The 26,802-nt window shown below is 50.9% G+C and overlaps 1 protein-coding gene across 6 annotated transcripts; it reads left to right on the top strand.

Annotated features, from left to right (window-relative positions):
* Positions 1-44: 44 nt before the first annotated feature.
* Positions 45-24,874, top strand: GART (phosphoribosylglycinamide formyltransferase, phosphoribosylglycinamide synthetase, phosphoribosylaminoimidazole synthetase). Of its 6 annotated transcripts, none has more exons than XM_036352222.1 (22): positions 45-188; positions 2,618-2,797; positions 5,213-5,308; positions 5,750-5,924; positions 7,219-7,330; positions 8,858-8,926; positions 9,361-9,486; positions 9,768-9,855; positions 10,046-10,131; positions 10,669-10,837; positions 11,549-11,780; positions 13,461-13,555; positions 14,137-14,246; positions 14,595-14,793; positions 17,254-17,505; positions 17,985-18,137; positions 20,485-20,691; positions 21,733-21,867; positions 22,211-22,341; positions 22,599-22,740; positions 23,658-23,773; positions 23,863-24,874. In XM_036352222.1, the coding sequence occupies exons 2-22, from the start codon at positions 2,653-2,655 to the stop codon at positions 24,052-24,054; spliced, it is 3,030 nt and encodes a 1,009-aa protein (XP_036208115.1). In that variant the 5' UTR covers positions 45-188; positions 2,618-2,652; the 3' UTR covers positions 24,055-24,874. The 6 variants fall into 6 exon arrangements, with proteins under 6 accessions (XP_036208115.1, XP_036208118.1, XP_036208116.1 ...); XM_036352225.1 differs by having other exon boundaries at positions 81-193; XM_036352223.1 differs by having other exon boundaries at positions 90-164.
* Positions 24,875-26,802: the final 1,928 nt, after the last annotated feature.

Here is a 26,802-nt window from a genome sequence, read left to right on the forward strand (position 1 = left end):
GAGGAACCGCGGCGCGCGCGGGCCAATGGGGAGGCGAGGCCCCCCGCGGGTGGGCGGGGCCCGGGCGGCCGGCGCCGGGCTCGCCCTCGGCCCACTTCCGGCGAGGCGCGCGTGTGAGCGCGGCGTGCAGACCGCCCGGTCCCCCGTGTCGGTGCCCCGCGTCGGTGCGCGAGCCCTCTCCGCCATCAGTAAAGTACATCTCTGCCGGGGGTGGGGTCTCGCGTCAGGAACTGGCTCAAACTCGTGGGAAGGGGCTCTGCTGCAGGAACCGCATTTGAATCGTAAATGCCGCGGGTGGGGGGTGGCCGTCTGCTTTCTCCCTGGAGCGGAGGCTCGCAGCGGATCCACCCCGTTTCCTCTCCGAGGCGCGGGCCTTGTACTCTCCTGCCGCTTTAGGCTGTGAACCTGAATTGCATTTCGTTGTTGTTGTGCAGCCATTGTATGCTCTGGCCGATGGGTGCGCTTTTGCAATTGCTTTCGACTTTGTGTTCCTCCCGAGTCCATCCCAGGCTCACCTGGCTCTTGTCTCGTTTGTTACTCCGAGGCCCCAGAAGGGCAAGTCCGCAAGGTGTCGAGCTAGAAGGGGACAGTTTCATCCCAAACCGAGGCCCTGGCTGTGGCTGAGGCCCCCTGCCCTCGCCCGGTGTGGACTCTCTTATTCAAGCTAAATGTAAAGCCATGTGTATTTCAGATGTTTCCATCCACGTGGCCAGTCTGTGATTCCCGTTACACTACAACAGCTTTCCCCTCTCGGGAACGATAATCCAGAAATTGTTTCTTCCTCGGGTTTTCATTGATTACCATCTCAATTGTTACAGTATCTGATGGGAAATTGTTCGTGTTGCAATCCTGGGTCCACCCCCTCTAACCCTGTGACCTTCAGCAAGTTGCCTAACCTACCTAATACCTCACTTTTTTTTAATATATATATATATTTATTGATTTCAGAGAGGAAGGGAGGAGAGAGAGAGAAACATCAATGATGAGAGAGAATTATGGGTCATCTGCCTCCTGCACGCCCCCCACTGGAGGTTGAGCCTGCAACCCAGGTGTGTGCCCTTGACAGGAATCGAATCCAGGGCCCTTCAGTCCACAGGCGGATGGCTCTAGCCACTGAGCCAAACCAGCCAGGGCTAATGCCTCACTTTCTTATCTGTACAGCAGATATTCATAAATAAATTTATGAAGATTAATTCATGATAAGCATTTGGAATACAGCATCATCGGCTTAGATTATTTTTCAATCCTCACCTGAGGGTATTTTTCCACTGATTTTTAGAGTCTGGAAATGTGATAGAGACACATCCATTGGTGCAGCTGAGCTACATGGGGGAAGCAAACCCATGATCCTTCAGTGCGCAGACGGTCACTCTAACCACTGAGCAACCGCCCAGGGCTTAGATTTTTACTGAAATGTGTAATCCTAGCATCATGTAAGAAATTAAAAATGGCAGTTCTCTGTTTCCTGTTATCAGTTTGCTTTCTACATAATTAAATGCCTCTGGAAATTAGTACATTCGTGTGACAAATTATTTGGTTTTTTGGCTTTTTTTCTGTTAAAATTTATTTCTATCCCTAAAGTATTAATTTAGATAAAAGTAGGCAATAAAATATAACAAGGTAGCATTTACTGCTGCTGAATGTCAGAAATTGTGCTAATTGTTTATATAAATGTTATTTCAGTTCATTCTTGCGTAGCCTTGTAAGGCATGTTTTCAGATGTGAAGAAATTGAAGTACAATAGAGCTCACCCAAGATCTCACTGCTAACTTCAGTTGAGAGGTAGCTGTCGCACTTAGAATCAAATGCCAGGCTAACGTGAGATGGGTTCAAATCTGATTTTGCCATCTCTGCAAATTTTCTAACATTGCACTACTTAAGTCAGGCGCCAGCAAACTATGGCCCCTGTGCCAGTCTTTCCTGTCACCTGGTTTTGTACAGCCACTGAATAAGAATAGAATTTACATCATTAAGTGGGTGAAAAAAAAGGAAGCATGTTTCTACGGCACGTGAAAAGTATGAAGTTCACATGGCCATGCCTATGCCTAAAGTTACTGAAGCCCAGCCATGGTTATTCTTTCCAAGCCTCTGATCGCCTCCTACAGCTGAGAGGAGAGCGAGGCATCTACGGCCTAGAGCCCCCTGCCTGTTCTGTAAGTTCCCTGGACGCAGCCACAGTTACCTACGCGTGCATGGCTGCTTTCATGCTGCAGCGGCAGAATTCAGTACTGTGGCAGAGACTATGGCCCTCAACGTCTATTGTCAAGATTTAAAAGCAGTCACTGTAAACTCTGGTCTAAACATCGGTTCATTTCTAACTGAGGCTGGGTGATTACTCCAGCTTCTACAAGTGAAGCCTACAGAAGGGTTACTGTTCACGGAGTTTTTTTGTTTTTTAATCAAATAAGGAGTAAACTTGTCATTTCACTCCTTAACTTGGCTCTCTAGCCAGTCTGCCTCGTTTTTAAAATCCTCCCTAATATCTTAGGAATACAGCCGTATTTGTCAAGTTACGAATCCTAATGTTCCACAAGCGAGTCGGGGGTATACATCGTGATTAGGAATTGTGATCCCTAAGGCGTGTGCACCCTGACGTGTCACTGTGGTCTTCCTGCAGCTGCACTTTCCTGCTGGAGTCCTGCTGCAGACAGCATGGCTGCCCGAGTGCTTGTCATTGGCAATGGGGGCAGAGAGCACACGCTGGCCTGGAAACTGGCGCAGTCTCGTCACGTCAAACAGGTGTTGGTCGCCCCCGGGAATGCAGGCACTGCCGACTCTGGGAAGATTTCAAACACTGGTAATCATGTTTTCAAGTGGGGAGTGTAATTAATAATTATAAATGGTAAACTGTCAGCTGCATCTGTGCTTTGTAAGGTCAGTTGCTATTCAGATTTGAATGCTTTCCTTAACCTTAAAACCTGTGGGGTGATTTGAATACTTGCCATCTATTGTAAATTTAAGGTATTCTGTTGTTTGGAGTGTAGCATTTCCTTATCTGAAATTATTTTAAACCTTATAAAGCACATGCATTAAAGTCACAAGTGCCTAATATAGGTTAAAGGCATTTTAATGTATATTTTTGGACATAAAAAGTTGAGCGATGCCCCCAACCCACTCCCGCTGGCTTGGCTCAGTGGTTGACCTATTGACCTATGAACTATGCGGTCACATTTTGATTCCCGGTCAGGGCACATGCCTGGGCTGCGGGCTTGATCCCCGGTGTGGGGCGTGCAGGAGGCAGCCAATCAGTGATTCTCATCATTGATGTTTCTGTCTCTCTCTACCTCTCCCTTCTTCTCTGAAATCAATTTATTAAAAAAGTTGAGCAATGCTATTAAATGTAAGTTCTGACAATTCTCGCTCCATAATAGATCTCAAGCTTTATGTCTTCAACCAGTAAAAAATGACCACGTCTTAGGTTACATTAAACTCTTCAGTGGCTTCCTCTAGGGCAGTTATGGCAAACCTTTTGAGCTCGGCGTGTCAGCATTTTGAAAAACCCTAACTTAACTCTGGGGCCACGTCAAATACAGAAATTTTTTGATATTTGCAACCATAGTAAAACAAAGACTTATATTTTTGATATTTATTTTATATATTTAAATGCCATTTAACAAAGAAAAATCAACCAAAAAAATGAGTTCACGTGTCACCTCTGACACGCGTGTCGTAGGTTCGCCGTCACTGCCATAGGGCTTAGAATAAAACCAACCTCCCCGACTTCCTTACAAAGCCCTTTGTGATCTGGCCTCTGCCTGCCTTCCCAGCCTGATCTTTTCTATCTTTTGTGTCCTTTCGCTGCTCCATCCATGCAGTCCTGCCAGTTTCCCAAGCAGAGCTGCCTTGGTCTTTGTATTCGTTCCCACCCCTCGCATGACTGGCTCCTCTGTCCAGGTCTCAGCTTACGTGTTACCTCTCAAAGAGACCTTTCCTACAGTTCCCAATTACAGCATGTTCACCCCATTTTATTTGTTTTCAATTGTGAACCATTGTATTTATTTTTACTTTCCTGCTGTCTGTCTTCTATCTTCATTTCCTCCCTAGAACCTAAGCCTTTGAACATAAGCCACATGAGGGCAAGGAACTCACCTGTCTGGTTTTGCACTGTGTGCACCATGCCTGTACCCTAGGTGGCACACGGTATGTATGGAGAGATGCCCGTGACCCAACCAGCCACAGACTGGGAGAAGATGGTTGCATGCATAGGACCAAAAATAAGACGAAACAATAAGAAAATGCCTGCTTCCCTGGGATCTTAGGTCGGGGTGAGATCTCGTGTCTTCTTGCTCGAGAACTGGCACAGTTCCTTCAGAAGCAGTTGATGTCATGCAGGCAGGTGACACCTAAGCCGACATGAGGCTGCTGCCACTTGGAAAGGCAGGTTAGGTGCGCCCCTTCCTTTTGCGCCTTCTGCTCTGCTGAGGTCACTGGCTGCGCTCAGCCCAGGGTGTTTGCAGCTGCTACCCCAGCGTGCATGGTCCTCCACCCTCGTCCCTGCTCATCACAAGGATCGCGCCGTGTAGACTAACGACACCAGCTGATAAGGGTGGTGCCGGGGAGCAGCAGCAATCTAGGGAAGCCGCCCGTGCTGGGTGCATGGTTGCCCTTCTGCCTGTTACTAAGCACTCCATCAGCAAAGCAAGCTGACCTGTCTTACAGGTAGACATGAACCCAGTCTTAAATCAGTCAGCTCTTAGTTTAAGCATCTCTTCACAAGGACATCCTCCCTGACTCAACCAGAATAGCGTCCCAGTTCACCTCATATCGACTATGCCTACTTGGTTCATAACTGGGGTTTTATTCTCCTTAAGTATTTATTACCCAACATGCCCACAGTGGAACGTAAGCATCCTCCATGTAGGGACCCTGTTGTGTTCACGTCTTCACCCAGTCGCTAGGGCAGCACCCAGCACATAGCGGTCCTCAGCTCATCTTCAAGGAGTGAAATTCGAAGACCAGTTTCTGAGTGTATCCTGTGATACGCGCTTGTTGACTGCAGTCAACACTTGTGACACAAACAGCATAGTGGAGAAGGTACTTGGGGCGCTTCCTGGTCTTTCATCTCTAAGTGGCTGCAGCGACAGCGGAGAACTCAGCCTTGTTGGTTCCAGCTGTCCCGCGGGGAAGCGTCTGCACCCGCATGATCGCGTTTAGCGCTGGTCGTCAGATGGCAGTCACTTAGAGGATGCCTGTTTCTCTCCTCTGTTCGCAGCCATCTCCGTCAGCGATCACAGTGCGCTCGCTCAGTTCTGCAAAGAGGAGGACATTGAATTCGTGGTTGTTGGACCAGAGGCACCTCTGGCTGCGGGTAAAGTGTGTTTTTGTATATTGTCGCTGGTGTCCGTGCCAGAGGAGCTCAGAGAACGTCGAATCCAGCCCACTTTGGAGATGAGGGTTTCTGATGTGATGTAACATTGGGAAAAGGTGCTCCACCCTCTTGAAATTTATGGGTTTTAGGTTGATTTTTCCTCAAGCAGCAGAAATGTGATGAATGAGAAATCGAATTTGCAGCCACGGGAAACATGTTTTTATATGTTCCTATCCAGCAATCCGTATATTTGAATATAAAAACTTCTGCTGGATTTGAGTCACGTTTGTAGCATTTGTGTTCCTGTTCTGTAGACAACATGAAAGTGTCGCCAATAGTCATGGGCCTCGTCTCCATGGAGCTTTCCTGTGACCCCGGTTCTTCTTGAGGGTGGAGAGGCCCCGGAGGCCGGGCTCAGCGGAGGTGCCCTTTCCCTCGTAGGGATCGTCGGGGACCTGGCGGCGGCCGGCGTGCGGTGCTTTGGCCCCACAGCACAGGCGGCTCAGCTAGAGTCCAGCAAAAGGTTTGCCAAAGAGTTCATGGACCGACACGGCATCCCCACCGCCCGGTGGAGAGCCTTCACCGAGCCCGAGGAGGCCCGCGGCTTCATCCTGAGGTAGGGGCTGGCCGGGAGGGCGCTTGCTGCCCATGACAGTCCCAGGTCTGGGTCGCTTACCTCGCCCGTTGGCTGGGAGATAATGGGGGGGGGGGGGGGGCTCACTCTGTTTTGGTTGCCTTTCTCCAACATCGGAAAAACATGGAATTCTCTGCGTGTGTAGTAGATCCTGCGACCTGGCAGAAAGGTGAGTTGATTATTTATCACTGAGTAGTCCCTGGGGGAAGAGAAGTACTTGGTTTTACAGTCATGCGCTCTTTTCACAGCCAAGTTGATGTATGCTAAGCATGTCAAACTCGCGGCCAGCGGGCCTCCTGCTTGACGTATACAGTGACAACCTAAGAAATAAAGGATGAGCCCTGGCCGGTTTGGCTCAGTGGATGGAGCGTCGGCCTGCGGACTGAATGGTCCCGGGTTCGATTCCGGCCAAGGGCATGTACCTTGGTTGCAGGCACATGCTCGGTAGGGGGTGTGCAGGAGGCAGCTGATCGATGTTTCTCATCGATGTTTCTAACTCTCTATCCCTCTCCCTTCCTCTCTGTAAAAACTCAATAAAATATATTAAAAAAAAAAAAAAAAAGAAAGAAAGGGTGGGATTTTTTAATAATTAGCCAGAGTGAAGAAGCATCACTTGGTGGCCTTGTGCCACCACTACTCAACTCTCGGGCCTAAAATCAGACATCCTTGTCCGTGAGTGTTGGCAGGCGCCTGGCTTTGCCCTTTATTTGCGACACCTCTCCCTGTGACCTGGTACGTTCTCCATTTCCCAGTAGTTGAGTTAGTTTTGTTCCCTATTCATTCCACATCCTACAGAGTCTCTTAGACGCTGAGTGTTATTTCCCAGTAGCTGGTGCCTTGGGTTCGTAAGGACTTGGTTACTTAGCGTCCGTTCAGATCTCCAGCTCCCTCAACAGAAGAAACTACCAGCAACAGCTTCTCACGTGCCCTTGGAGAAATGTCCACGTATCCATGTTCACATAGTTCATGCACAGCCACATCTTCTACTTGAATGAGTGTATGGCTCACTGCTTTGTCTCTGAAAGATGATTCCATACCCGATTTGCATCAATACGATCTCACAATAAGCGGAGGGGGAGGGGAGGGGAATTATGTGCCATGTGATCACAACCAGAAAGGACTACGTAAGGAAACTGGGAAGTACAGAATGGCGTCAGGATGATCAGTAACTTCTGCTTTCCTCTGTTGCTGGAGCATATCATTACGAAATCCCAGAGCAGCTTACATGTTTGAGTTGTAAGGGTTTGTGGTGCTGAGGGTTAACCTGTCTCCACAGTGCAGACTTCCCTGCTCTGGTCGTGAAGGCCAGCGGCCTGGCCGCCGGGAAGGGGGTGATCGTGGCAGAGAGCAGAGAAGAGGCCTGCAGAGCCGTGCAGGAGATCATGCAGGTAGGGGATTCCTGGAGACACTTATCATTGAGCCGCACCGGGTAAAGCTTACAATTTCTACTCTTAATTTTATAAAACTTTTCTCTCAGTAAGGAGGATGTTTCCAGCAAGCACACAGGTAGGTTGTTTTTCATAAGATTTTGTGCCTGATCCGCCTCTGAAAGAGTCCGGCCGCTCAGCACTGATGGCAGAACCTGGGCTCTGTCCTAGCGCCCCTTGTTGTCTGCTACTGAGAGGTGGGTGGTCCTCAGCCTGTAGAGCAGCGGTTCTCAACCTGTGGGTCGCGACCCCTTTGGCAGTTGAACGACCCTTTCACAGGGGTCGCCTAAGACCATCCTGCATATCAGATACTTACATAACGATTCATAACAATGGCAACATTACAGTTATGAAGTAGCAACGAAAATAATTTTCTGGTTGGGTCACAACATGAGGAAGTGTATTTAAAGGCCAGAAGGTTGAGAACCACTGCTGTAGAGCCTACAGGGGAATCCTCAACCACGCGCGAGAACAGGAGTCCTCCCTTCCTGCTCTGCATCTCGGAGCAGTGAGGCGATGAGTTCGTGGACTTCGCTTTCTTTGTTGATTATCTTGGTTGCTGTAGGTCCCCTCCTTGTAGAAATCTACTTTTACAGACATTCTTTAAAATAATTGTTTAGTCAAATTAGAAGGTGAAGACATCTCTTTTTCCGTTACCTTTCATCTGTACCTGTGCCGGCTCCGTATCATTGCCACTTTAAAAATGGGAAACTGTCCCGAACCGATTTGGCTCAGTGGATAGAGCATCGGCCTGCAGACTGAAGGGTCCTAGGCATGTACCTTGGTTGCGGGCACATCCCCAGTGGGGAGTGTGCGGGAAGCAGCTGATCAATGTTTCTCTCTCATCAATGTTTCTAACTCTCTAGCCCTCTCCTCTCTGTAAAAAAATCAGTGGAATATATTTTTTAAAAATAAATAAATAAATAAATAAATAAATGAAAATGGGAAACTGAACTGCGTCCAGCACGTCCAGGGATGAACCTGAGGAGGGGATGAAGGATTAAAGAAGAGAGACTAGAGAATACAGTTGGGACCAGGTGGGATCACTGTGCCTGGGTGAGGAAACAGTGACACAGCTTGTAAGCCACAGCTTTATTTTATAATCAGATCACACAAAGCAAAACAAGGGGAGTGGTCAACATGTTTACAACGTTCTTGGGAATTTCAAATCTATTTTGTTCCTCAAGCCTTGTTTTGGCAGCACTTGCTGCACCTCCCACAGCCCATTAGCTGCCTAGGAACAAGGGAGGACGATAAGGTCAGGCTTAATTGTGCTTGGAGGGCTCTGCCACAGGTCAGTCCGAGGCTTGACCCTACAGCCGCTCCCTGCAGGAAACATTCCTAGGTTCCTCTGAGGCTTTCAGAAAGGGGAAGGGAAGTGACAATAGCAGTGCATTGGTCCATGGTACAAATGGTGGGAAATAACAGCCAATTAAGTAAATGTTAAGAGCTTACAACTTACTTCTGTACTTTTTAATCTACAATAAGGATAAAGCTTTTGGAGCAGCTGGAGAAACGATTGTCATTGAAGAACTTCTTGAAGGAGAAGAGGTTTCTGTAAGTATGTTTACCCTCTGGACCTTTAGGGAGGATCGGGAGGTAGGTTATCTGACCGCTAGGCCCCAAAACACTTGGTTTATTCGGGTGTTTCATCTGAAAGCATAAACCCGGCAGGAAGAAAGGAACGCGTATGTGTTTAGGATGTATTTGGGATGCGAGTGAAGAAAGAATTTACCCTCTTACTCATCCCCGGTTCTCAGTAAGGGACTTGGACTTATATCAAATGTTGAAAGGTTGAAATATTTTATTTTGGGAGGACCTTGATTTTTTACCTAACCTGATTCTTGAGTTAGGGTTATTTGTATTTTAACTCATTTTACTTTGAAAAAAGAAAGCTTTCTCTAAGAAAAGTTAGGGTTCACGCTCCCCTTGTTAATGAACTTTGCACTTCCTGGGTGTAAGGTGAGTGGACTATTGTGTCTTCTGTGCAGTGTCTGTGCTTCACCGATGGGAGGACCGTGGCTCCCATGCCCCCCGCGCAGGACCACAAGCGGCTGCTGGAGGGAGATCGCGGCCCCAACACAGGCGGGATGGGGGCCTACTGCCCAGCCCCCCAGGTACGTCTTGGCTCCGCGGAGGGTCAGGGGATGGCTGGTCTTCCCAAAGGGCTCTGAGCGGTGCCCTGCTGTTTGTGGTAGTTTTTACCTCTCAGAGGACAGCTTTCCTGTTTCATAGGAATAAAACCAGACACCGATTGATAGGGCCCGTGGGGGGATTTTAAAGGTTTGTGGATTTAAAGTGATCATTTTTGTTGTCCCCTTTCGTTGTCCCATGTGGTATGGCTCACCAGATGCCTTTTTAAATATCAGTCACATTGTCATGCTTGCTTGTCCCCCAGGTCTCTAAGGATTTGCTGCTGAAGATTAAAAACGCCATCCTTCAGCGGACAGTGGACGGCATGCAGCAGGAGGGCACGCCGTACACAGGTGCGCGCTGTGGGCTGTGGGCGCTCAGGGCTCCCAGCTTCGCCAGGCCTCCCGTTTCCTCCTCCACACCTTCCGTTGGCCCTGTCGGAACGGCTGTTACGGCTCTTCTGCGCCTTTGAGTGTTAGAAGGTTACATTCTCAGTGTCGGGTACAGCAGAGCCTTCATTACAGCGTTCCCCTTGGAATGCAGGTGTTCTCTATGCGGGTGTGATGCTCACCAGGGATGGCCCGAAGGTTCTGGAGTTTAACTGCCGTTTCGGGGACCCGGAGTGCCAGGTGGGTAATCATTTTAGATAATACCAAGCATTGCTTTCTACAAGATGTGAGTTGTTTTAGTCCCAGGACTTATGAGCCTGAGATAATGACCTTTGAGAAATACAGACACAGAACAACACGGGTTTGAACTGTGTGAATCCACTTATATGCAGATTTTAAAAATCAATACACAGCCCTCCTTGTCCCTGGGTAGATTCAACCAACCTCAGGTCCAAACAGCACCTTCAGCGCGTGACTGCGGGTCCGCGCATGTGGAAGCTGGCTGTGTGCGTTGATCTTCGCCGTCTCATCTAAGGGACTTGAGCATCCACAGATTGTTTAGTCTGCGGCGGGGTCCTGGGACCATTATCCTGTGGGTACAAGGGGCGACTGTAGTTAGGGTTTGAGGAGTCATAAACTGTATGCGGACTTTTGAGGGGGGTTGGAGCCCCTCGCCCCGCGTTCGTGGGTCAGCTGGGTGTGCGTGTTTGCGAGAAGCCAGAGAGCAGCGTGTCTGAGACTAAACTCCTCCCCGTTGCTGTGCGGACTGTTTCCCAGGTGATCCTCCCGCTCCTGAAAAGCGATCTCTATGAGGTGATTCAGTCCACCCTGGACGGCCTGCTCTGTGCAGCTCCGCCCCTTTGGCTTGAAAACCGGGCGGCCATCACTGTCGTCATGGCAAGTCAGGGCTATCCCGGAGACTACGCCAAGGGTGTGGAGGTAGCAGGTGAGCGCTGGAGGGCGGAGGCTGGCCCTGCCGCAGCGGGCTCCCTCCCGAGCTGTGCGGCTCTGCTCTGTTATTTTTATTTCCTCTGTTCTTAGGGGTGTGGGCCGTCAGAAGCCTTTCAGGGGCTCTTCTCATAAGCGTGTTGCTTGTTGGATGTGGGCGTTCAGATATCCAGAATGACTGTGTTTGAAGACTGCATCCATTTCCCTTTCTGGGCAGGAAAGACGGATGGGCCTGGCCACGCGCCAGGAGATAATGGGACTCGGAGGGTGAGGAGAACGTTAGTGTGACTGCACCGATGAGATCAGTGTCACACGCATGGTCGCGGAATGACCATAAGGGGCCCCATTTGCACTGCACTCGAGTCTCCTGGGTGGCAGGTTCCAACGCCGTCAGAAGGAGGTGTTTTCCTTGCAGTGATCCTGTTGGTCATTTTAAAAAGCAAGCAAGCGAGCACCTTTCCCTCGGGAGCTGTGATAAGAGAAGTTCCTTTACTTTTAAGTAAGAGATGTGATCAAGAACAGGCTGTTCTTGGGAAACGTGTCTGTTTACTGTTATGTTGCATTAATGCCTTCCTGGTAGGATTCTTGTGAGGATTCATTAAAGTGAAATAAAGATTCTGCTTTCAAGAAAACTGTGGAAATGACAGACAAGCCCCCCAGTGTAGAATGTTTTCACTGCAGCTACTGAGCCGAATGTGCTGTCCTACAGGCATCGCCGAAGCCCAGGCTTTAGGGCTGGAGGTGTTCCAGGCAGGCACAGCCCTGAAAGACGGCAAAGTGGTGACCAGCGGAGGGCGAGTCCTCACGGTGACCGCCATCCGGGACACTCTCGTCGCAGCCCTCGAAGGGGCCAAGCAAGGACTGGCTGCCATCAAGTTTGAGGGCGCCGTCTACAGGAAGGACATTGGCAGCCGCGCCATAGCGTTCCTCCAGCAGCCCAGGTAAATGTCCTGCCGCGGGGACGGCGGCTCACACGGGCAGGCAGAGCGGGAGACGTCCCACTAACCCTGTGCTCAGTCGTCCCTGCTCTTTTCTCCCCGTGGGACTGATCAGATTTGGATTTGCATTGAGTTTGAATCAAAAGCATTTACAACACTAGTCAAATGAAATGGAAAAAATTTCCTGGTAGTTCGCTCTGAAAAGTTCAGTAAAATAACAGTGATGTTAAGGATTTTTTCACATTGTCCACTTTAAATATATACAGTCATTTGTTACTCATCAGTAAAGCTAGGGAAAAGATTTTTATTCTGTGAGTTATCATATATTTAAATGTGGCTGCTTATCATAATTCCTGGTTTTGTCAAGGAATTCAAGATGAACTATTCGTCATCCATTTTTATGGGTTAATTTGGTGAAACTATACACTTGGGCAGTCTTCTTTGTCACTGTATTTACATTTATCACTGAAATGGATTTTTACCTTTATTGATTCATTTAATTGACGTGTACAACCATTCCTTTGTGAAGATCAATAAACTTTTCATCACAAGTGTGGGTGTTTTGCTTTCTTAACTGTATATCAGAGTTACTATTCTTTTTGAGTTCAACTATGAGAAATAAATAAGTTCTAGGACAAAATTAATTTTTAAAAATTTCAAACTATACTGCTACTTGTAGGCAAGTTTTTTTATAGTTTAAATACTAGCTTTTTTAAAATAAGTAACATTAAAATACCATGATAAAAATTTATTTATTTTTTTTTATTGCTAAAAGTATTACAAAGGGTATTACATATGTGTCCTTTTTTTCCCCCCACCCTTAACAATCCCCTGGCCGCCCCTACAAAAATTTATTTTTTATCTTAAAATGAGTAGATTCATTGGAATGAACTATTTCAAGGGACTGCAATTCTTTTTTTTTTTTTTTTTTTTTAATGGACTTTTTTAAAATGTGTTTTTATTGATTCCAGAGAGAGAAAAGGAGGGGGAGAGCTAGTTCAAGCCCACAGCCCAGGCATGTGTCCTGACCGGGAATCGAACCGAGGCCTGGTTCATGGGTTGACGCTCAACCACTGAACCACAGTGGCTGGGCAGGGACTGCAGTCTGAAGATGAAGGTTTTTTAAACCAGTGGAACCAAATATATTCTTTCCGTTGCACCTTTTTCAAAGCCTCACCTATTTCTTCACGTGTCCCTGCATCCCACGAGGCCAAGGCGCAACCACTGAACCCAAGTGCGAGTCACGCTTGGTTTCCACATGTACCGCTCCACACGTGTGCCTGATACAGAAGGAGGTGCACCGAATACCATTATCTCGTGCTGTCTTCATAGTTTTTCTCATGTTTCTCAACTGTCTTCAGCCATCAGGAAACTTACATTATTAAGTACTTAATAATTATTAATTACTTACTGCAGTGAGAGCTGTTTCATTGAGGGATTTCTTTGTCCGGTTCTTAGAATGCTAATGTTACTTTTTGGACTCCGTTTTGATTCTCCTTTCCTTCCCGCACCCACACTGAACAGAAAGGCTGTGGTGCAATGTCGGCATCTACCCTGTGCGAGGAGCTGCTGGAGGAAATAAGTGAGAGCAGTCCTCCCCTGGGGCCGTGCACAGCTTACGCTTCCGATCACTTCCCCTGACTTTTAGGTCATGGCCTAGGTTTTGTTTTTCTAATTCTTTAGGGGCCTGACGTACAAGGACTCTGGGGTAGACATTGCAGCTGGAAATCTGCTGGTCAAGAAAATTAAGCCTTTAGCCAAAGCCACCTCCAGACCAGGTGAGTCCGATCCGGGCCTTGTCTAGTGCATTAGCTTGGACAAACGCTCTGGAGTGTCTGGGGCTTTGTAGTTTTCAAAGGATAATGTTCAAAATCGATGCCCGGTTCTGTGAGTGTTGCCCTGGAAGCCAGACAGACCCATTGTTTTCTGCTTTCTTTTCTCTGTTATTGCCCTAGTCAGTTCAGCTCAGTGGGTGGAGCGTCAGCCTGCGGACTGAAGAGTCCCAGGTTCGATCCCTGACCCTGGTCAGGGGGTGTGCAGGAGGCAACCAGTCAATGTGTGTCTCTCACATCGATGTTTCTTTCTCTGACTCGCCCCCTCCCTTCCAATCTTTCTGAAAAATCAGTGGAAAAATATTCTCCGCTGAGGATTAACAACAAAAAAAGAAAACCCATTTCTTATTTATGATGTTAAACTCAATGAGATATGTCTGTCCCTTTAATATTTAATTACTTCTCGATTGGGCTTTCAGCACATGATACTCTTGCATTCTCTGAACAGGCATGGAGAAGCGTTATGTGTTCTCGCGTTCACCTGATCTGTAGAAATGCATTGACTAAATGGATTTCCTCCCCAACAGGCTGTGATGTGGATCTTGGAGGTTTTGCTGGTCTTTTTGATTTGAAAGCAGCGGGTTTCAAAGACCCTCTCCTGGTCAGTGGAACTGATGGCGTTGGCACGAAACTGAAGGTAATCAGACACCTTTGTGAACAAAGGCCTCACAGGCAACAGAGAGAATTTACGTACTTTTCCCCTTTTGACATACAAGCACTAAGAGCAGCCATCCAATAACCATACAATAGGACTAAAATATCGACATGTTTCATAACACAATGTTGAGGCTCTATCTGGATGGAAGGGTTATTTTAGGGGACCAAAGGGGTTACTTTGGACCAAGTAACATCAGAATGTAGTGTTCTTTGTCTTTATTGCTCAGAGCAGCTGGCCAGAAGTTGAGAGCATTTGTGCCTCCGCTGCTAAATTGACAAGTTATAATCTGGAGCTTCATGTCCCATCGATGTTTCTGCTGTTCCGTAGATTGCCCAGCAGTGCAACCAACATGGTACCATTGGCCAGGACTTGGTTGCCATGTGTGTGAACGATATCCTGGCACAAGGGGCAGAGCCCCTCTTCTTCCTCGACTATTTTTCCTGCGGGAAACTTGATGTTGGCACAGCTGCAGCGGTCGTTGCTGGCATCGCCGAAGCGTGCAGGAAAGCTGGGTGTGCCCTCCTCGGTATGAGCCCCCTTTCGTTACGTGTCCTCTGCTGTGTTTTGGCCCATATATAAGTGGGATCGGAACCAATACAGCAAACGAGCGAAGACCACAACCACACGATGAGGCCAAAAAGGTAGAAACCACGCTGCCTGGAGAGCATGGCCCTGGTGTCCCGCAGCCTCCCCGGGTGGTTCCTGGGCTCATTCCTGTGCCGGCCAGGCCTCACCTGTCTCCCTGGTCTTTGGCACCTTTGCATCCCATCTTTCTCGGTGGCCTCGCGGACAAACGGGTGGGTCATTCCCTCTGGGCTGGCCCTGCAGCACAGGCAGGTGGGTTCTGGGCATGCTAAATCTTAACTTTTCCCACAGGAGAAAAACAAAACAAACAGTGCCCAAGGTTTATAGAAACACGAGTGGCCCGGTGCACGGACTCGTGCACATTGAAAGGAAATTAATTAGAAGAAACGTTTTAATATCGCTATTCGCCCTTTCTCTAATAGAAGTGTCAACCAAAATCATGATCGACAATGACAGATGGAAACATGCGTGTGATTGGCACCAGCAAGAGCTTTATATGTATTGCACATGCGCGAGTTAACTTAGCCTTTTATAGATAGAGAACAAACTTGCTTCATTTGACCTGCTTTCTGATTTAGCTAAACTTTTTCCAGCCCAGTGAAGCATCCCAACTTCTCTTTCAGGTAATTGTCAGCAACACAGCAGTAAATATCAACACGAAGCAGATTATTATTGTAGATCACGCAGGGAGAACAAAGGGTAAAATATTTAACTGCAGTGTATTTGACTATATTCTGCACAGTGAGAAAACCTGAAGTCATTTTCAAGGTCCACCATTTCTTCTTTTCAGTCAGGTCAAGTTTCTAAGCTTTCTAAATCTCCATTTTCTGGCTAATGAAAAGAAAATAGGATTCCACCAAGTCTCCTATCTACCTACTCCAGGACTTCTGTGAGGATCAAATGAGATGAGGCAGGGAAAACACTTCACAGACATTTGGTTATAGTGTGAAATGTTTCCACCTGGCTAGAAAGCAAGTAATGTTCCTGGGCTGAAGAAATTCCAAGGAGGCTAGTCACTAGAGAGAGGAAGCTGGGCATTGCCACCTGACATCATTACCCGTTGCCCACAGCCACTGTTTCCGGGCTGGGCTGAGCTGGGCTGGTTTGGGCTGTGGGCTGCGTTCTCGGCAGCATTAGCTGTGATATCGTGGGGTGTCGCTCCAGGGTGGTGGCGGGGCCTGTGTCCCACTTGGGGGAAGCTGAGTGTTGCTCTCTGGGTGCCAGGCCCAAGGAGCCATTTCTCTGTAAATGGCCAATGCACATCTCAACAGCTTCTGCATTGAGCGTCTGCCCCCTGGTGGTCAGTGTGTGTCATAGCAACTGGTCAATCATTCGGACACTTAGCATATTAGCCTTTTATAGACTAGAGGCTCGGTGCACGAAAATTCATGCACTGGGGGGAGTGGTCCCTCAGCCCAGCCTGTGCCCTCTCGCAATCTGGGAGCCCTCAGGGGATGTCCGACTGATGGCTTAGTCCACTCCCCACAACGACTGGCCTCCCTTTGAAGGAGGACTGGGCGGGCCAATCAGGGGACAGCACCAGCCTACGAGCAGCCAGCCCTGCCCCCCCAATCACCCCTCTGCCGCCACTGGTCACCGCTGCCCCCAATCGCCAGCCCTTCCCTCTGCCCGCTGGCCTGGCACTGCCTGCTCACCGGCCCCACCCCTCGCCCACCAGTTGTTCCACTGTTCAGTTGATTTGCATATTATGCTTTTATTATATAGGATTGCTTAAATGTGTATGAGAGTTGTGCAAAATGAATCCAGGTTCACCAAGGCACAAAGCTACCTCAGTATTACCACTCTGTGGACAGATCCATTCCAGAAGCCAGAGTTGCCTTTGCAGCCATTTTTTAGGACAGCCTCTTATTGGGAATCTGAGTGCCTAGACCCCATCTTTGGACGATGTTCTCCTGAAGTGACCTGTGGGTGCTTTTCAGGCTGGGGCATTTGGCGTAGGGCGGGCTGATTCATCGCTGTCTCAGCCTGTACCGTCATCTAGAACAGTGGTCAGCGGTCGCCAACCTTTCGGACCTCACAAACCACCAGTGGTCCACGGACCACCGGTTGGCGACCGCTGATCTAGAACATCAGTAGAGTGGCTATAAAGATCAACTACAGGGAAGGCATTGCCAAAACCAAACTGCTAGGACGTGACGTTTTATTCACTGAGCATCGTCCTGTGCAAGTGATGTTTGGAGGCCACCTCACCCTTTTTGGAAATTAGCGCGATTTCCTCTGAAATCCTGCTTGGTTAAAAGTTCTGTTGGGCAGTCTACAGAGGACAGTTAAGGAATGTTTAGGATTACCGCCAGGTGTTTAATTGTAGCTGGGGTCACTACGTCCCAGATAGATGCATGAATGTTACGGTTTCCTTGTTCTTGTTTGGTCTTCCCGCCAGGAGGGGAAACAGCAGAAATGCCGGACATGTATCCCCCTGGGGAGTACGACCTGGCTGGGTTCGCCGTGGGGGCCGTGGAGCGGGACCAGCAACTCCCTCGCCTGGAAAGCATCGCTGAAGGGGACGTGGTTATTGGAATAGCGTCATCGGGTCTCCACAGCAATGGGTTCAGCCTTGTGAGGAAGATTGTGGCGAAATCTTCCCTTCAGTACTCCTCCCCGGCACCCCACGGCTGCGGCGACCAGACCTTGGGTGAGTGCACTTTCACTGTACACTCCTGCACGGAGATATCTGAGTACCGTTGAGCGGGGCAGCCTCTCACTGCTGAGCTGGAATCAATGGCACTGTCCTGTGGTCTTGTCGGGACGTTGTTATAGAACTGCTGGGCCTGCACAGTCACGAGCATTCTCTACTTCCATTTTATTTCGTTGTTTTAGGGTCTTTTAAAGATATTTTTATTGATTTCAGAGAGGAAAGGAGAGGAAGAGAGGGAGAGAGATAGAAGCATCAATGATGAGAGAATCACTGATCGGCTGCCTCCTGCCCGCCCCACACTGGGGATCGAGCCCACAACCTGGGCATGTGCCCTGACTGGGAATCGAACTGTGAACTCCTGGTTCATAGGTTACGCTCAACCACTGAGCCACACCGGCCAGGCCATTTTGTTGTTTTTTTATGCTTTGGTTTTCTATTCACTGGCTAAGTTTTTGTCTTTTCTCTCCAATATCCAGGGGACTTACTTCTGACTCCGACCAGAATCTACAGCCAGTCCCTGTTACCTGTCTTGCGTTCGGGTCATGTCAAGGCCTTGGCCCACATCACCGGCGGAGGGCTGCTGGAGAACATCCCGCGGGTCCTCCCCCCGAGGTGCGGGGTGGAGTTAGGTGAGCGCTGTTCGGAGAAAAGGCACACGGGGCGCTGTGGCTGGTTCGTGCACATGTGGTCACACGTGGGAAATTCTTTTCACCGGGCGTCTGGGGGGAACAGGGCTGCCCCTTTTACCTCTTTTGCCTTGTTTGCCGTGTTTGTAAATCATGAAACCCTCTCACGTACTTGTCTTACAGCAGATGAAGGGCTGTCAGGTCCTCCGGGGGTGGGTAGTCTCAAGCTCTGTCGTGTCGGACCCTGGGACGTGCAGGGAGGGCAGGGGCAGCCCTGACTAGTCCTCTGCAGGGGTGAAGCCGGACCAAGGCGTGCGGGAGGAGGCAGGGCTGAGAGTCATTTGTGCTTAGAAGGGAAAGCAAGTCCTAAGTTTCTAGTCAAGCAGCTGAGTGGATGGCAACGTCCAAAACACAGGAGGAAGAGTAAATTTGGAGCAGGAATTGAAATCCGTGTTTCAACTCTTCAGTGTGCTTATTGCACGGAGTCTGTGATCAGAAGTTAGATCAGATTGAAGATAAGTTGGGTCCTTGTATGCAGGTAGTTACCGCTAACGCCACAAGAGTGGAGGGGCCAGAGGTTGCTCCTCAGTGCCTGACCTTGGCAGAGGTAGGGCTACTGCAAGAACCGTGAGGGGAGTGAGCCCTGTAAAAGTAGCAGCCCCAGCAGGGACTTGAGCATGACCCTGGTCGGCCAGTCAGGTGCTGCGTAGCTATAGGGTGAGGGCCAGGATAGACCCGCATGTCTCAGGTGGGTCAAAAAGCAGCTTGATGGGGCCCTAACCGGTTTGGCTCAGTGGATAGAGCGTTGGTCTGCGGACTCAAGGGTCCCAGGTTCGATTCCGGTCAAGGGCATGTACCTTGGTTGTGGGCACATCCCCAGTGGGGAGTGTGCAGGAGGCAGCTGATCGATGTTTCTCTCTCATCGATGTTTCTAACTCTCTATCCCTCTCCCTTCCTCTCTGTAAAAAATCAATAAAATATATATATTTTTTTTAAAAAGGCAGCTTGATGGGGGCAGAGGTACAAAGACAGTAGACAGAGAGTACTGACTCAGAAACTGATTGGTTAAAGGTGAGGGGAAATGACTTCTGCTCATAGCAAAGTGAAAGACAGGGCTGTCCCCATTTTTATAGGGGAAAGAGACAGGCAGAGCACGTGGCCAGGCTGTCAGAGTCAGCTGTATACACTGGTTTGAGGGGTAGAAACGGATGCCTTTTCCTGGTGCGGGAAGACGGGCTTAGTGCCTGCGCAGGTCTGGACTGGCGGCTTGAGGTGAGAAATTCACACTAGAGCCGTCAAGGTCAGAAACAGGACTGGGACGGCAAGCAGGACGGAAGGAGAAGTTGAAGCTGGTTGTGTAATTTTCCTCCCAGAGAAAGAGCATGCGTAGCCTTGGAACAAGAACAGAAAACATTAAGTGATTGGGTTGATGGGGTTGGGCTGAGCAGGTGGAGGGGTGGGTGATGGGCGGAGCAGCTGTGGGTGCAGCTGAGTAGATGTGCTGAGCTAGCCCCCCTGTCGAAGCAGATATGAAGCTAGGAGAGTCTGAAAGTCAGAAATAGGTGGTTGTGAAAGCGAGGAGAGTGGTCAGATGGGATTGCGCCTCTCCAGGAAGCCGAAAGGAGCAGCTGGGCGGGGGCTGCATGGGACCCCCTGCAGCAGCAGCGCCGAGTGCAAGGCCCATGGGCTAACCTGGTGGCTTCAGACACTCCTGGGGTAGAGATGTTTCCCAGGGAGGATAAGCACAACCTTGAAGAAGGGCTCATCCTCTTGGGATCATTAAGGCGGCGGCGTGCTGATGGGGGAGCGCAGAGGCCGGGCTCCTTGGCGCCTCTGCCAGTTCCTGTGGTGTAAATACCCCTTCCTGGCCAGTTCTTAAACGGCTGTATTGGCTGCCTCCACTGGCTAAAAAGAACATAATGGTCGCCACTCCAGTAACTTGAGCGTTGGTATAGCCATATGCCTAAAAGCCGTTGTCTTGTGAATTATGCAAATGTCTGTCCCAATACAAAGGAAACTCGGTCCCTGCTTCAGTCTCTGGGGTTTCCTCCAGGAATCAAACTAACACTTTGTAAACGTTTTGCTAAAATATCGTAGTTGGGTGTAATCTGTTTATCCTGCCATTTACTGTGTCGTCAGTGCTAACCTGTCATAACAACAGCGCTTTTAATGAGTGTCCATAAAACATTACGTTCCTTTATGTTGCTGTTGACTGTTGACGGTGACTGTTGCTAGAATGGTGGCCTTCTTGGCAGCGAAGCAGCAGGGCTGTTGTGGGCCCCGGGCGGTGTGCGCCCTTCATCCTTTCTGAGAGCGACGGGGGGTAATCGGACACTCTTCCCATTTCCAGACGCCCGGGCCTGGAGGGTCCCCCCCATCTTCTCGTGGCTGCAGCAGGAAGGACGCCTCTCGGAGGAGGAGATGGCCAGGACCTTTAACTGCGGGGTCGGGGCTGCCCTCGTGGTGTCGGAGGACCTGGCGGAGCCGGTGCTGAGGGACGTTCGGCAGCACCAGGAGGAGGCCTGGCTGATCGGCAGGGTGGTGGCCTGCCCCGAAGGTAGTCGCTCCTTATTTGGCTCTTCGGCGTGTGATCCTGCGTGTATCTGTCCCACCTCACACGCTGTCCGTCCACCTCTTGCTCCGGCATCGCTGTGGCCCAGGTGTAACCTGACAACAGCCACGCGGTGACACCGTGTACCTCCACTTCCGCCGTGGGGCTCAGGCCCCCAGAGCAGCCGCACAGGCCCCACCCCCACAGCCGCACCTTGGCCAGAGGGGTGCGAGCTGGCGAGTGAAGCGCCACTCCAGGGACAGGAAGCAGTGCTGAGGCACCGTCTGAGGGCCAAGGCATTGAGCCCCGCTGCCCGCCGTGGGTGCCAGTTTCCTAGCACAGCCCTGTCCTGGCTCCTCTGCGCTCCCACATCCGCACACTGGTCCCTGGCTCACTTCCCAACGACCTCTCGGGCTGTGTTTTGCAGCTTGGCTCATATCCGGGAGTGGTGAGCGGACGCCCTGACCAGTGCCCTGCTTTCCCCGGGGGCTCGGTCACCGGCGCCAGCAGGCGGCAGCGTGGCAGAACCCACTCAGAAGTCGCCACAGATGTCAGGGCTTGGGTTCTTGTCTTCTCCGCCTCTCATTCCGTTGTGTGTAGGTTTCACATTCAGGCCGGTTCTCCAAATACTGGAAAGAGGAGCTCACAGCCTTCAGCTCACATGGCAGGAAGAAAGGCCCTCTCTTTGCCAGCGTCCTGTGTCAGAGCTCTGAGTGGCTTTGCTTGGTCCCATGCCTTCCTGTGAAGCCTGGAGCTCCCCACTGTCGTGGATGAGCGTGGAGGGCGGGTGGAGCCCTGGCAGGCAGGGGTGTCAACACTGGGTTAGGTCTTGACATAAGCTACAGCGTTCGGCTGAAGGAGGCCATGTGTTCCCCTAAAGGAGGCTTTTGTGAATGAGTAGTAGTAATAATACAAACTGGTATTTTAGTCCTCACACATCTCCTTTTCAGAATAAGATACAGCGTTCTGAAGTTATCATAGATCCTTTCTATCTTCGCTGTTAATTCACGACTGTGCTTGCTTCTTTCCTGGGTGTTTGAAATGAAGGTTCTCCCCGAGTGAGAGTCAGGCACCTGCTGGATGCCCTGCAGCTGAGCGGGCCCGTGGTGCAGAACGGCTGCACGCACACTCCCTCCTCTGCCCCGGAAAAGGCCAGAGTGGCCGTCCTCATCTCTGGGACAGGTGAGCTGTGGCCTCCCCTTTCCTACAGTGCTGCACACATGCTCTTCCCTCCCCACCTACCCTGTCCCCCCAAAAACCTCAGGGTTTGATCTCTACAGCCCCCGGGAATCTAGTCCATCACACAGCACAGGGGGTCCAGTCAGTGACGGGCTAACTAGGTGCCAGGCGGGGGCCAGACTTCGCTGCGAGGGACCACTTCGTACGTTATGTAAATGTCTAACCACTGCGCTGTACCCCTGAAACTGATGTGGTACGGAATGTGAACTGTAATTGAAAAGCTCAAAGGTTTAAGGGCACATGTCTCTTTAAGAAGTGTGAGCTTGCTGGTGCTCTTCTTCCTCAGGCTCGAACCTGCAGGCGCTGATAGACAGCACCCGGGAGCCGAGCAGCGCCGCACACATCGTCGTGGTCGTCTCCAACAAGGCCGCGGTGGCCGGGCTGGACCGAGCGGCGCGTGCGGGCATTCCCACCAGGGTACGGCCTCGGCGTGTCCTGCCTGCGCTGTGCTCACACCTGTCTTCCGCCCCGCTGGCTGGGGCGCGGCTTGTGGCCTCTGGGTGTCTGGGTTTGGGGTGGTGCTGGGCCGGTCTTTCTGCTTCGTGCCGTCACTCCCTACCTCTTTCTGTCGGCGCGGCTTCGCAAGGAAGTGGACTGCGGTCTGTGGAAAGGTCGAGTGGACCTATTTGTGGTCACTCGTTGAAACAGATCATGCTTCTGCTTTTCTGTTCCAGGTTCTTAATCACAAGTTATACAAAAGCCGTGTCGAATTTGACACGGCCATTGACCAGGTCCTCGCAGAGTTCTCCGCGGACATCGTCTGCCTGGCAGGGTTCATGAGGATCTTGTCTGGCCCCTTCGTCAGGAAGTGGAATGGTGAGCGGGAGAGGCCTCGTGCAAGTGCACCTCGCGGTTAGCTGGCCCGGCAACCCCACGGGCGTGTGTACATGACACTGACTGTCACGGTCACAGAGTCATTCCCTTCGCCTTCACCCAGAGAATGCCCAGGGTGATTCACGATCCTGCTCTCACCGGTTCCTAGCCTGTGTGTTACCGCTTTCCTAATAGAGCGGGGCTTTGGTTCCCACACCACACAGACAGCACTTCCTCTTCTGAGTCCGTGCTCGGAGGGGGCCTTTTCACTTGTCTGGGAGCAAGAGTGTGGCTCCCTGAGCCCCCACCCGCTCCTCGGGGAGTGCAGGCGCTGCTGGAGGGGACAGGGAGGACGATGTGTCCAGAAAACAAGAGGCCTGGGGCTACTGCCTTTCCCACCAAAGTTCCCCTGCGTCCTGCTGTGTGTTGTGCACACATGTGAGCAGTAAACGCACTGTCTCTCCAAAGGGTTTGTGTTTCCCTAAGAGGACAGCGGGAGCGCACGGGGTGGGACGTGAGCAGGCCGGGCCTTAGGTGCCGAGGCACAGGGCTGAGCCGCCTTCTGGCTGGTGGACATGCCACTGGTCCCACGTGCACACTGTGTGAGGGTTTCGTGTGTCTCCCTAGTGTGTGCCAGCGACACACTGAATTGTCCTCCAGAGCCCCAGGGCCCACAGAGCGCACCCTGCCCCGTCCCTGCCCCACCTCAGTCACTGCGGGTCCCTCGGCGAGTCCTCAGCCGTGCAGGGCAGGGACCTGCCGCCCCGGACACGAGCCTGATTCTCCCTTTGCCTCCGCTCTGTCTCTGACGAAGAAAACACCTTCCAGAGAAATCCTGCCCCGACTCCTGTTCCCGACAGGAGAGCACGCGGTCTGGTAACGAACAGGACGTGTCCTCTGACTCTGTGCTCGCCTTCCAGGGAGAATGCTCAACGTCCACCCGTCCCTGCTGCCGTCCTTCAAGGGCGCCGATGCCCACGAGCAGGCCCTGGCCGCCGGCGTCGCGGTGACGGGGTGCACCGTGCACTTTGTGGCGGTGAGTATGTCTCCACGGTGGTGTCACGGGTTTGGAGGTGAGTGGTACCGGCTGGAACGTCGGGTTCAAAGCGCTGCCTCCTTTTCCAGGAAGACGTGGATGCCGGGCGGATCATTTTACAAGAAGCTGTGCCGGTGAGGAGGGGGGACACGGTGGCCACCCTGTCCGAGCGGGTGAAGGTCGCGGAGCACAGGATCTTCCCCGCAGCCCTGCAGCTGGTGGCCAGCGGTGCCGTGCGGCTGGGCGAGGACGGCCAGCTCTGCTGGGCCCAGGAGGAGTGACGCTGCCTCTGCAGGAAGGAGGTCCGGCCGTTCGCACGGTACAGTGGCTTTTATCACGTCCTCGCCCAGAAACTCGCCGTTTCCTCCTTGGTCGTTTTTTAACAAACAGAGTCGTGACAAGCAGGGCTGGTGGGGCACCCGGCACATGGATGTGTTGCCTCCAGGGGTCTCGCAAGTTCACCTGTTCACGACCTTGTTCGGGATCCAGCTCGTCATTCAGAATTCCTTCCACTGTCAGCCAGACAACACACCAAACTCCTCGCCGTCCTTCCCCCCTTTTCTGGCCGACGGCATCTCTGGGAGGCAGCACGGCCGTCACATCAGCAGGCTCGGGCCTCCCGCACCGTCCCTCCTCAGGAGCTGTCGGCCGTTGGTCTGGAGAGTTCACTGACGTGAAGCCACGCCCTGGCCTGGGAAGGTCCTAGAGAAACAATCTCATGCTTTAAGGTAGAGGCCAGTGCCGAGAGGTCAGCTAGACCAGCGTCAGCTGCAGACTTCGGAGAGGAACTCCCGGCTAGCTCTACAGGGACCCTGGCTCCGGGGACACCGCCAACTCCATGTCTTGGAACAGGAAGAACCACCATGTGTGTGACCATGGGATTGCTGGGAACCACGCGCCTGGGACCGGCAGGGATGCAGGACAAGCAGCAGAGTCGCCTGGACCGCCCGTCTCGTGTGTGAGAGTATTTGGACATGTTGGATGTGTTTATAATGATACTCGCAGAGAAAAGGTCATTTAAGCTTTGGCAGCCATACGCCAAAACGGAGAAAAGCAGGTCAATATTTTACTGGCGGAATAAACCCGGACATTTTTATTGCAGACGTCTGTTTGTGTCTGTGTGAGCAGCAGTGACACAGCCCCTGAGCTCACTGTGTTCAGGTGGGAAGATGGGCGGGGCGGGGCGGGGCAGGGCAGGGCTGTGCGGGGAGGTACCCATCATCAGTGAGCCCTGAGGTTACACACAGGGGGGGTTCAGGTGTGAGTTCCAAATGTCCTAGAGGGGAATGTTCCAAGAGAGATTTCATCTAAATATTCCCTCTCAGTTTTTTACTACAATTTTTAAATCCTTACCCAAGGGTATGTTTTTATTGATGTGAGAGAGAAACATCAATCGGTTGCTTCCTGTACACCACACACCACACACACACACCAGAGATTGAACTTGCAACCTAGTATTTGCCCTGACTGGGAATCAAAACCGCATCCTTTTGGCACACGGACACAATGCTCCAGCCACCTGAGCCACCTGGTCAGGGCAATATTTTTACTACTTTTAACTGCTGTATAAACTTTTAAATAACTTACGTACAATATAGTAGTGTTTAGTTATACTATGCTTAATAATGTGCTGCTAGTCACTCATTACTATTCTCCTTAGCTCTTCCGTGCTAAGTGGCCAGAAATAGCCCAAATCATGCCCCCAGGAGAGGCTGGCAAGGGCCCTACAGGCTCCACTTCCCGTGGGCACTCAGCCTGTGGCTGCCCCATAACCAAACGCACTCTGGTGAGCTCTCCCTGCAGGGAGCACGCCCACACCCTTCCCTTCTCTCACAGGCGTGCATCTCCTAACCTCCAAGGGACCCCAGGAGACTTGCAACCAGGGGAGCAGTGGGCAGCAGCAGCTGGTCCTGGGCTCACCCGGACCCTGACCCCAAGGCTCCCTTTTCTCTGACTTCTCGGGGAGCCAGAGCAGCCCAGCCTGTTGCTTCTATGCCCTTGTTACTCTGTCCTGAGTGTGTTTTTGCTTTGGTCAATAAGTTCTTTTCTAAAAAAAATAGGCCACACACTCTGGTGGCCTGTATCTCCGGATCAATCATACAGCCTTACAGTCCCAGGCAGGGCCATCTGATTGGCCATGTTTAGGTCACCCACCTATCCTCAGCCAGGGTCAGACAGTCACACTGCCACTCACCTGACAGTGGGTGCCAAGCTCGGCAGCCCTCACCCCCCGGTCCTGGGACAAAGGTTTGGCCCCACAGTTGAAGCGATGATGCAACAGCAAGGGGTTCAAGAAGACACATAAAACCCAGTTTCTGTCCTAGCTGACTTGGCTCAGTGGATAGAGGGTCCGCCTGGGGACTGAAGGGTCCGAGGTTGGATTCTGGTCAAGTCAAGGGCACATGCCCAGGTTGTAGGCTTAATCCCCAATAAGGGAAATTCAGGAGGCAGCCAATCAATTGATTCCCTCTTATCATTGATGTTTCTATATCTTCCTCTCCCTTTCGCTCTGAAATCAATAAAAAGAATTTTTTTTTAAAGGTGTTTTTTAAAATATATTTTTCTTGATTTCAGAGAGGAAGCGGGAGAGGGAGAGAGAGCGAGATAGGAATTCTCATTACCCCATGAACATTGCATGAACAGTGCCTGAAGCCACTGGCCTGAACTGTGCCTTTTAAATAGCTGAGTTGTGTGGCACGGGACTTCCATCTCAATAAAACTTCCCCCAAAAAGAGGTACAATCCCTCTGTCACTGGAAAACAATTCATGGATTTGGAGTACATCAAGGTTACATGTAATCTTATAAATTACATCAAACTTACATGGTAATGTTCCGCAGGCAGCACATGAAGTCACTTAGGTGGACACAGACAGGACTTCATGGTGGTGACAGCGCGTTTTTTTGTTTTGTTTTTACAAAATATATTTTATTGATTTTTTACAGAGAGGAAGGGAGAGAGATAGAGAGCTAGAAACATCGATCAGCTCCCTCCTGCACACCTCCCACTGGGGATGTGCCCGCAACCAAG

This window comes from Myotis myotis, unplaced genomic scaffold (genome assembly GCF_014108235.1).
Source record: "Myotis myotis isolate mMyoMyo1 unplaced genomic scaffold, mMyoMyo1.p scaffold_m19_p_2, whole genome shotgun sequence".
Classification (NCBI taxonomy): domain Eukaryota; kingdom Metazoa; phylum Chordata; class Mammalia; order Chiroptera; family Vespertilionidae; genus Myotis; species Myotis myotis.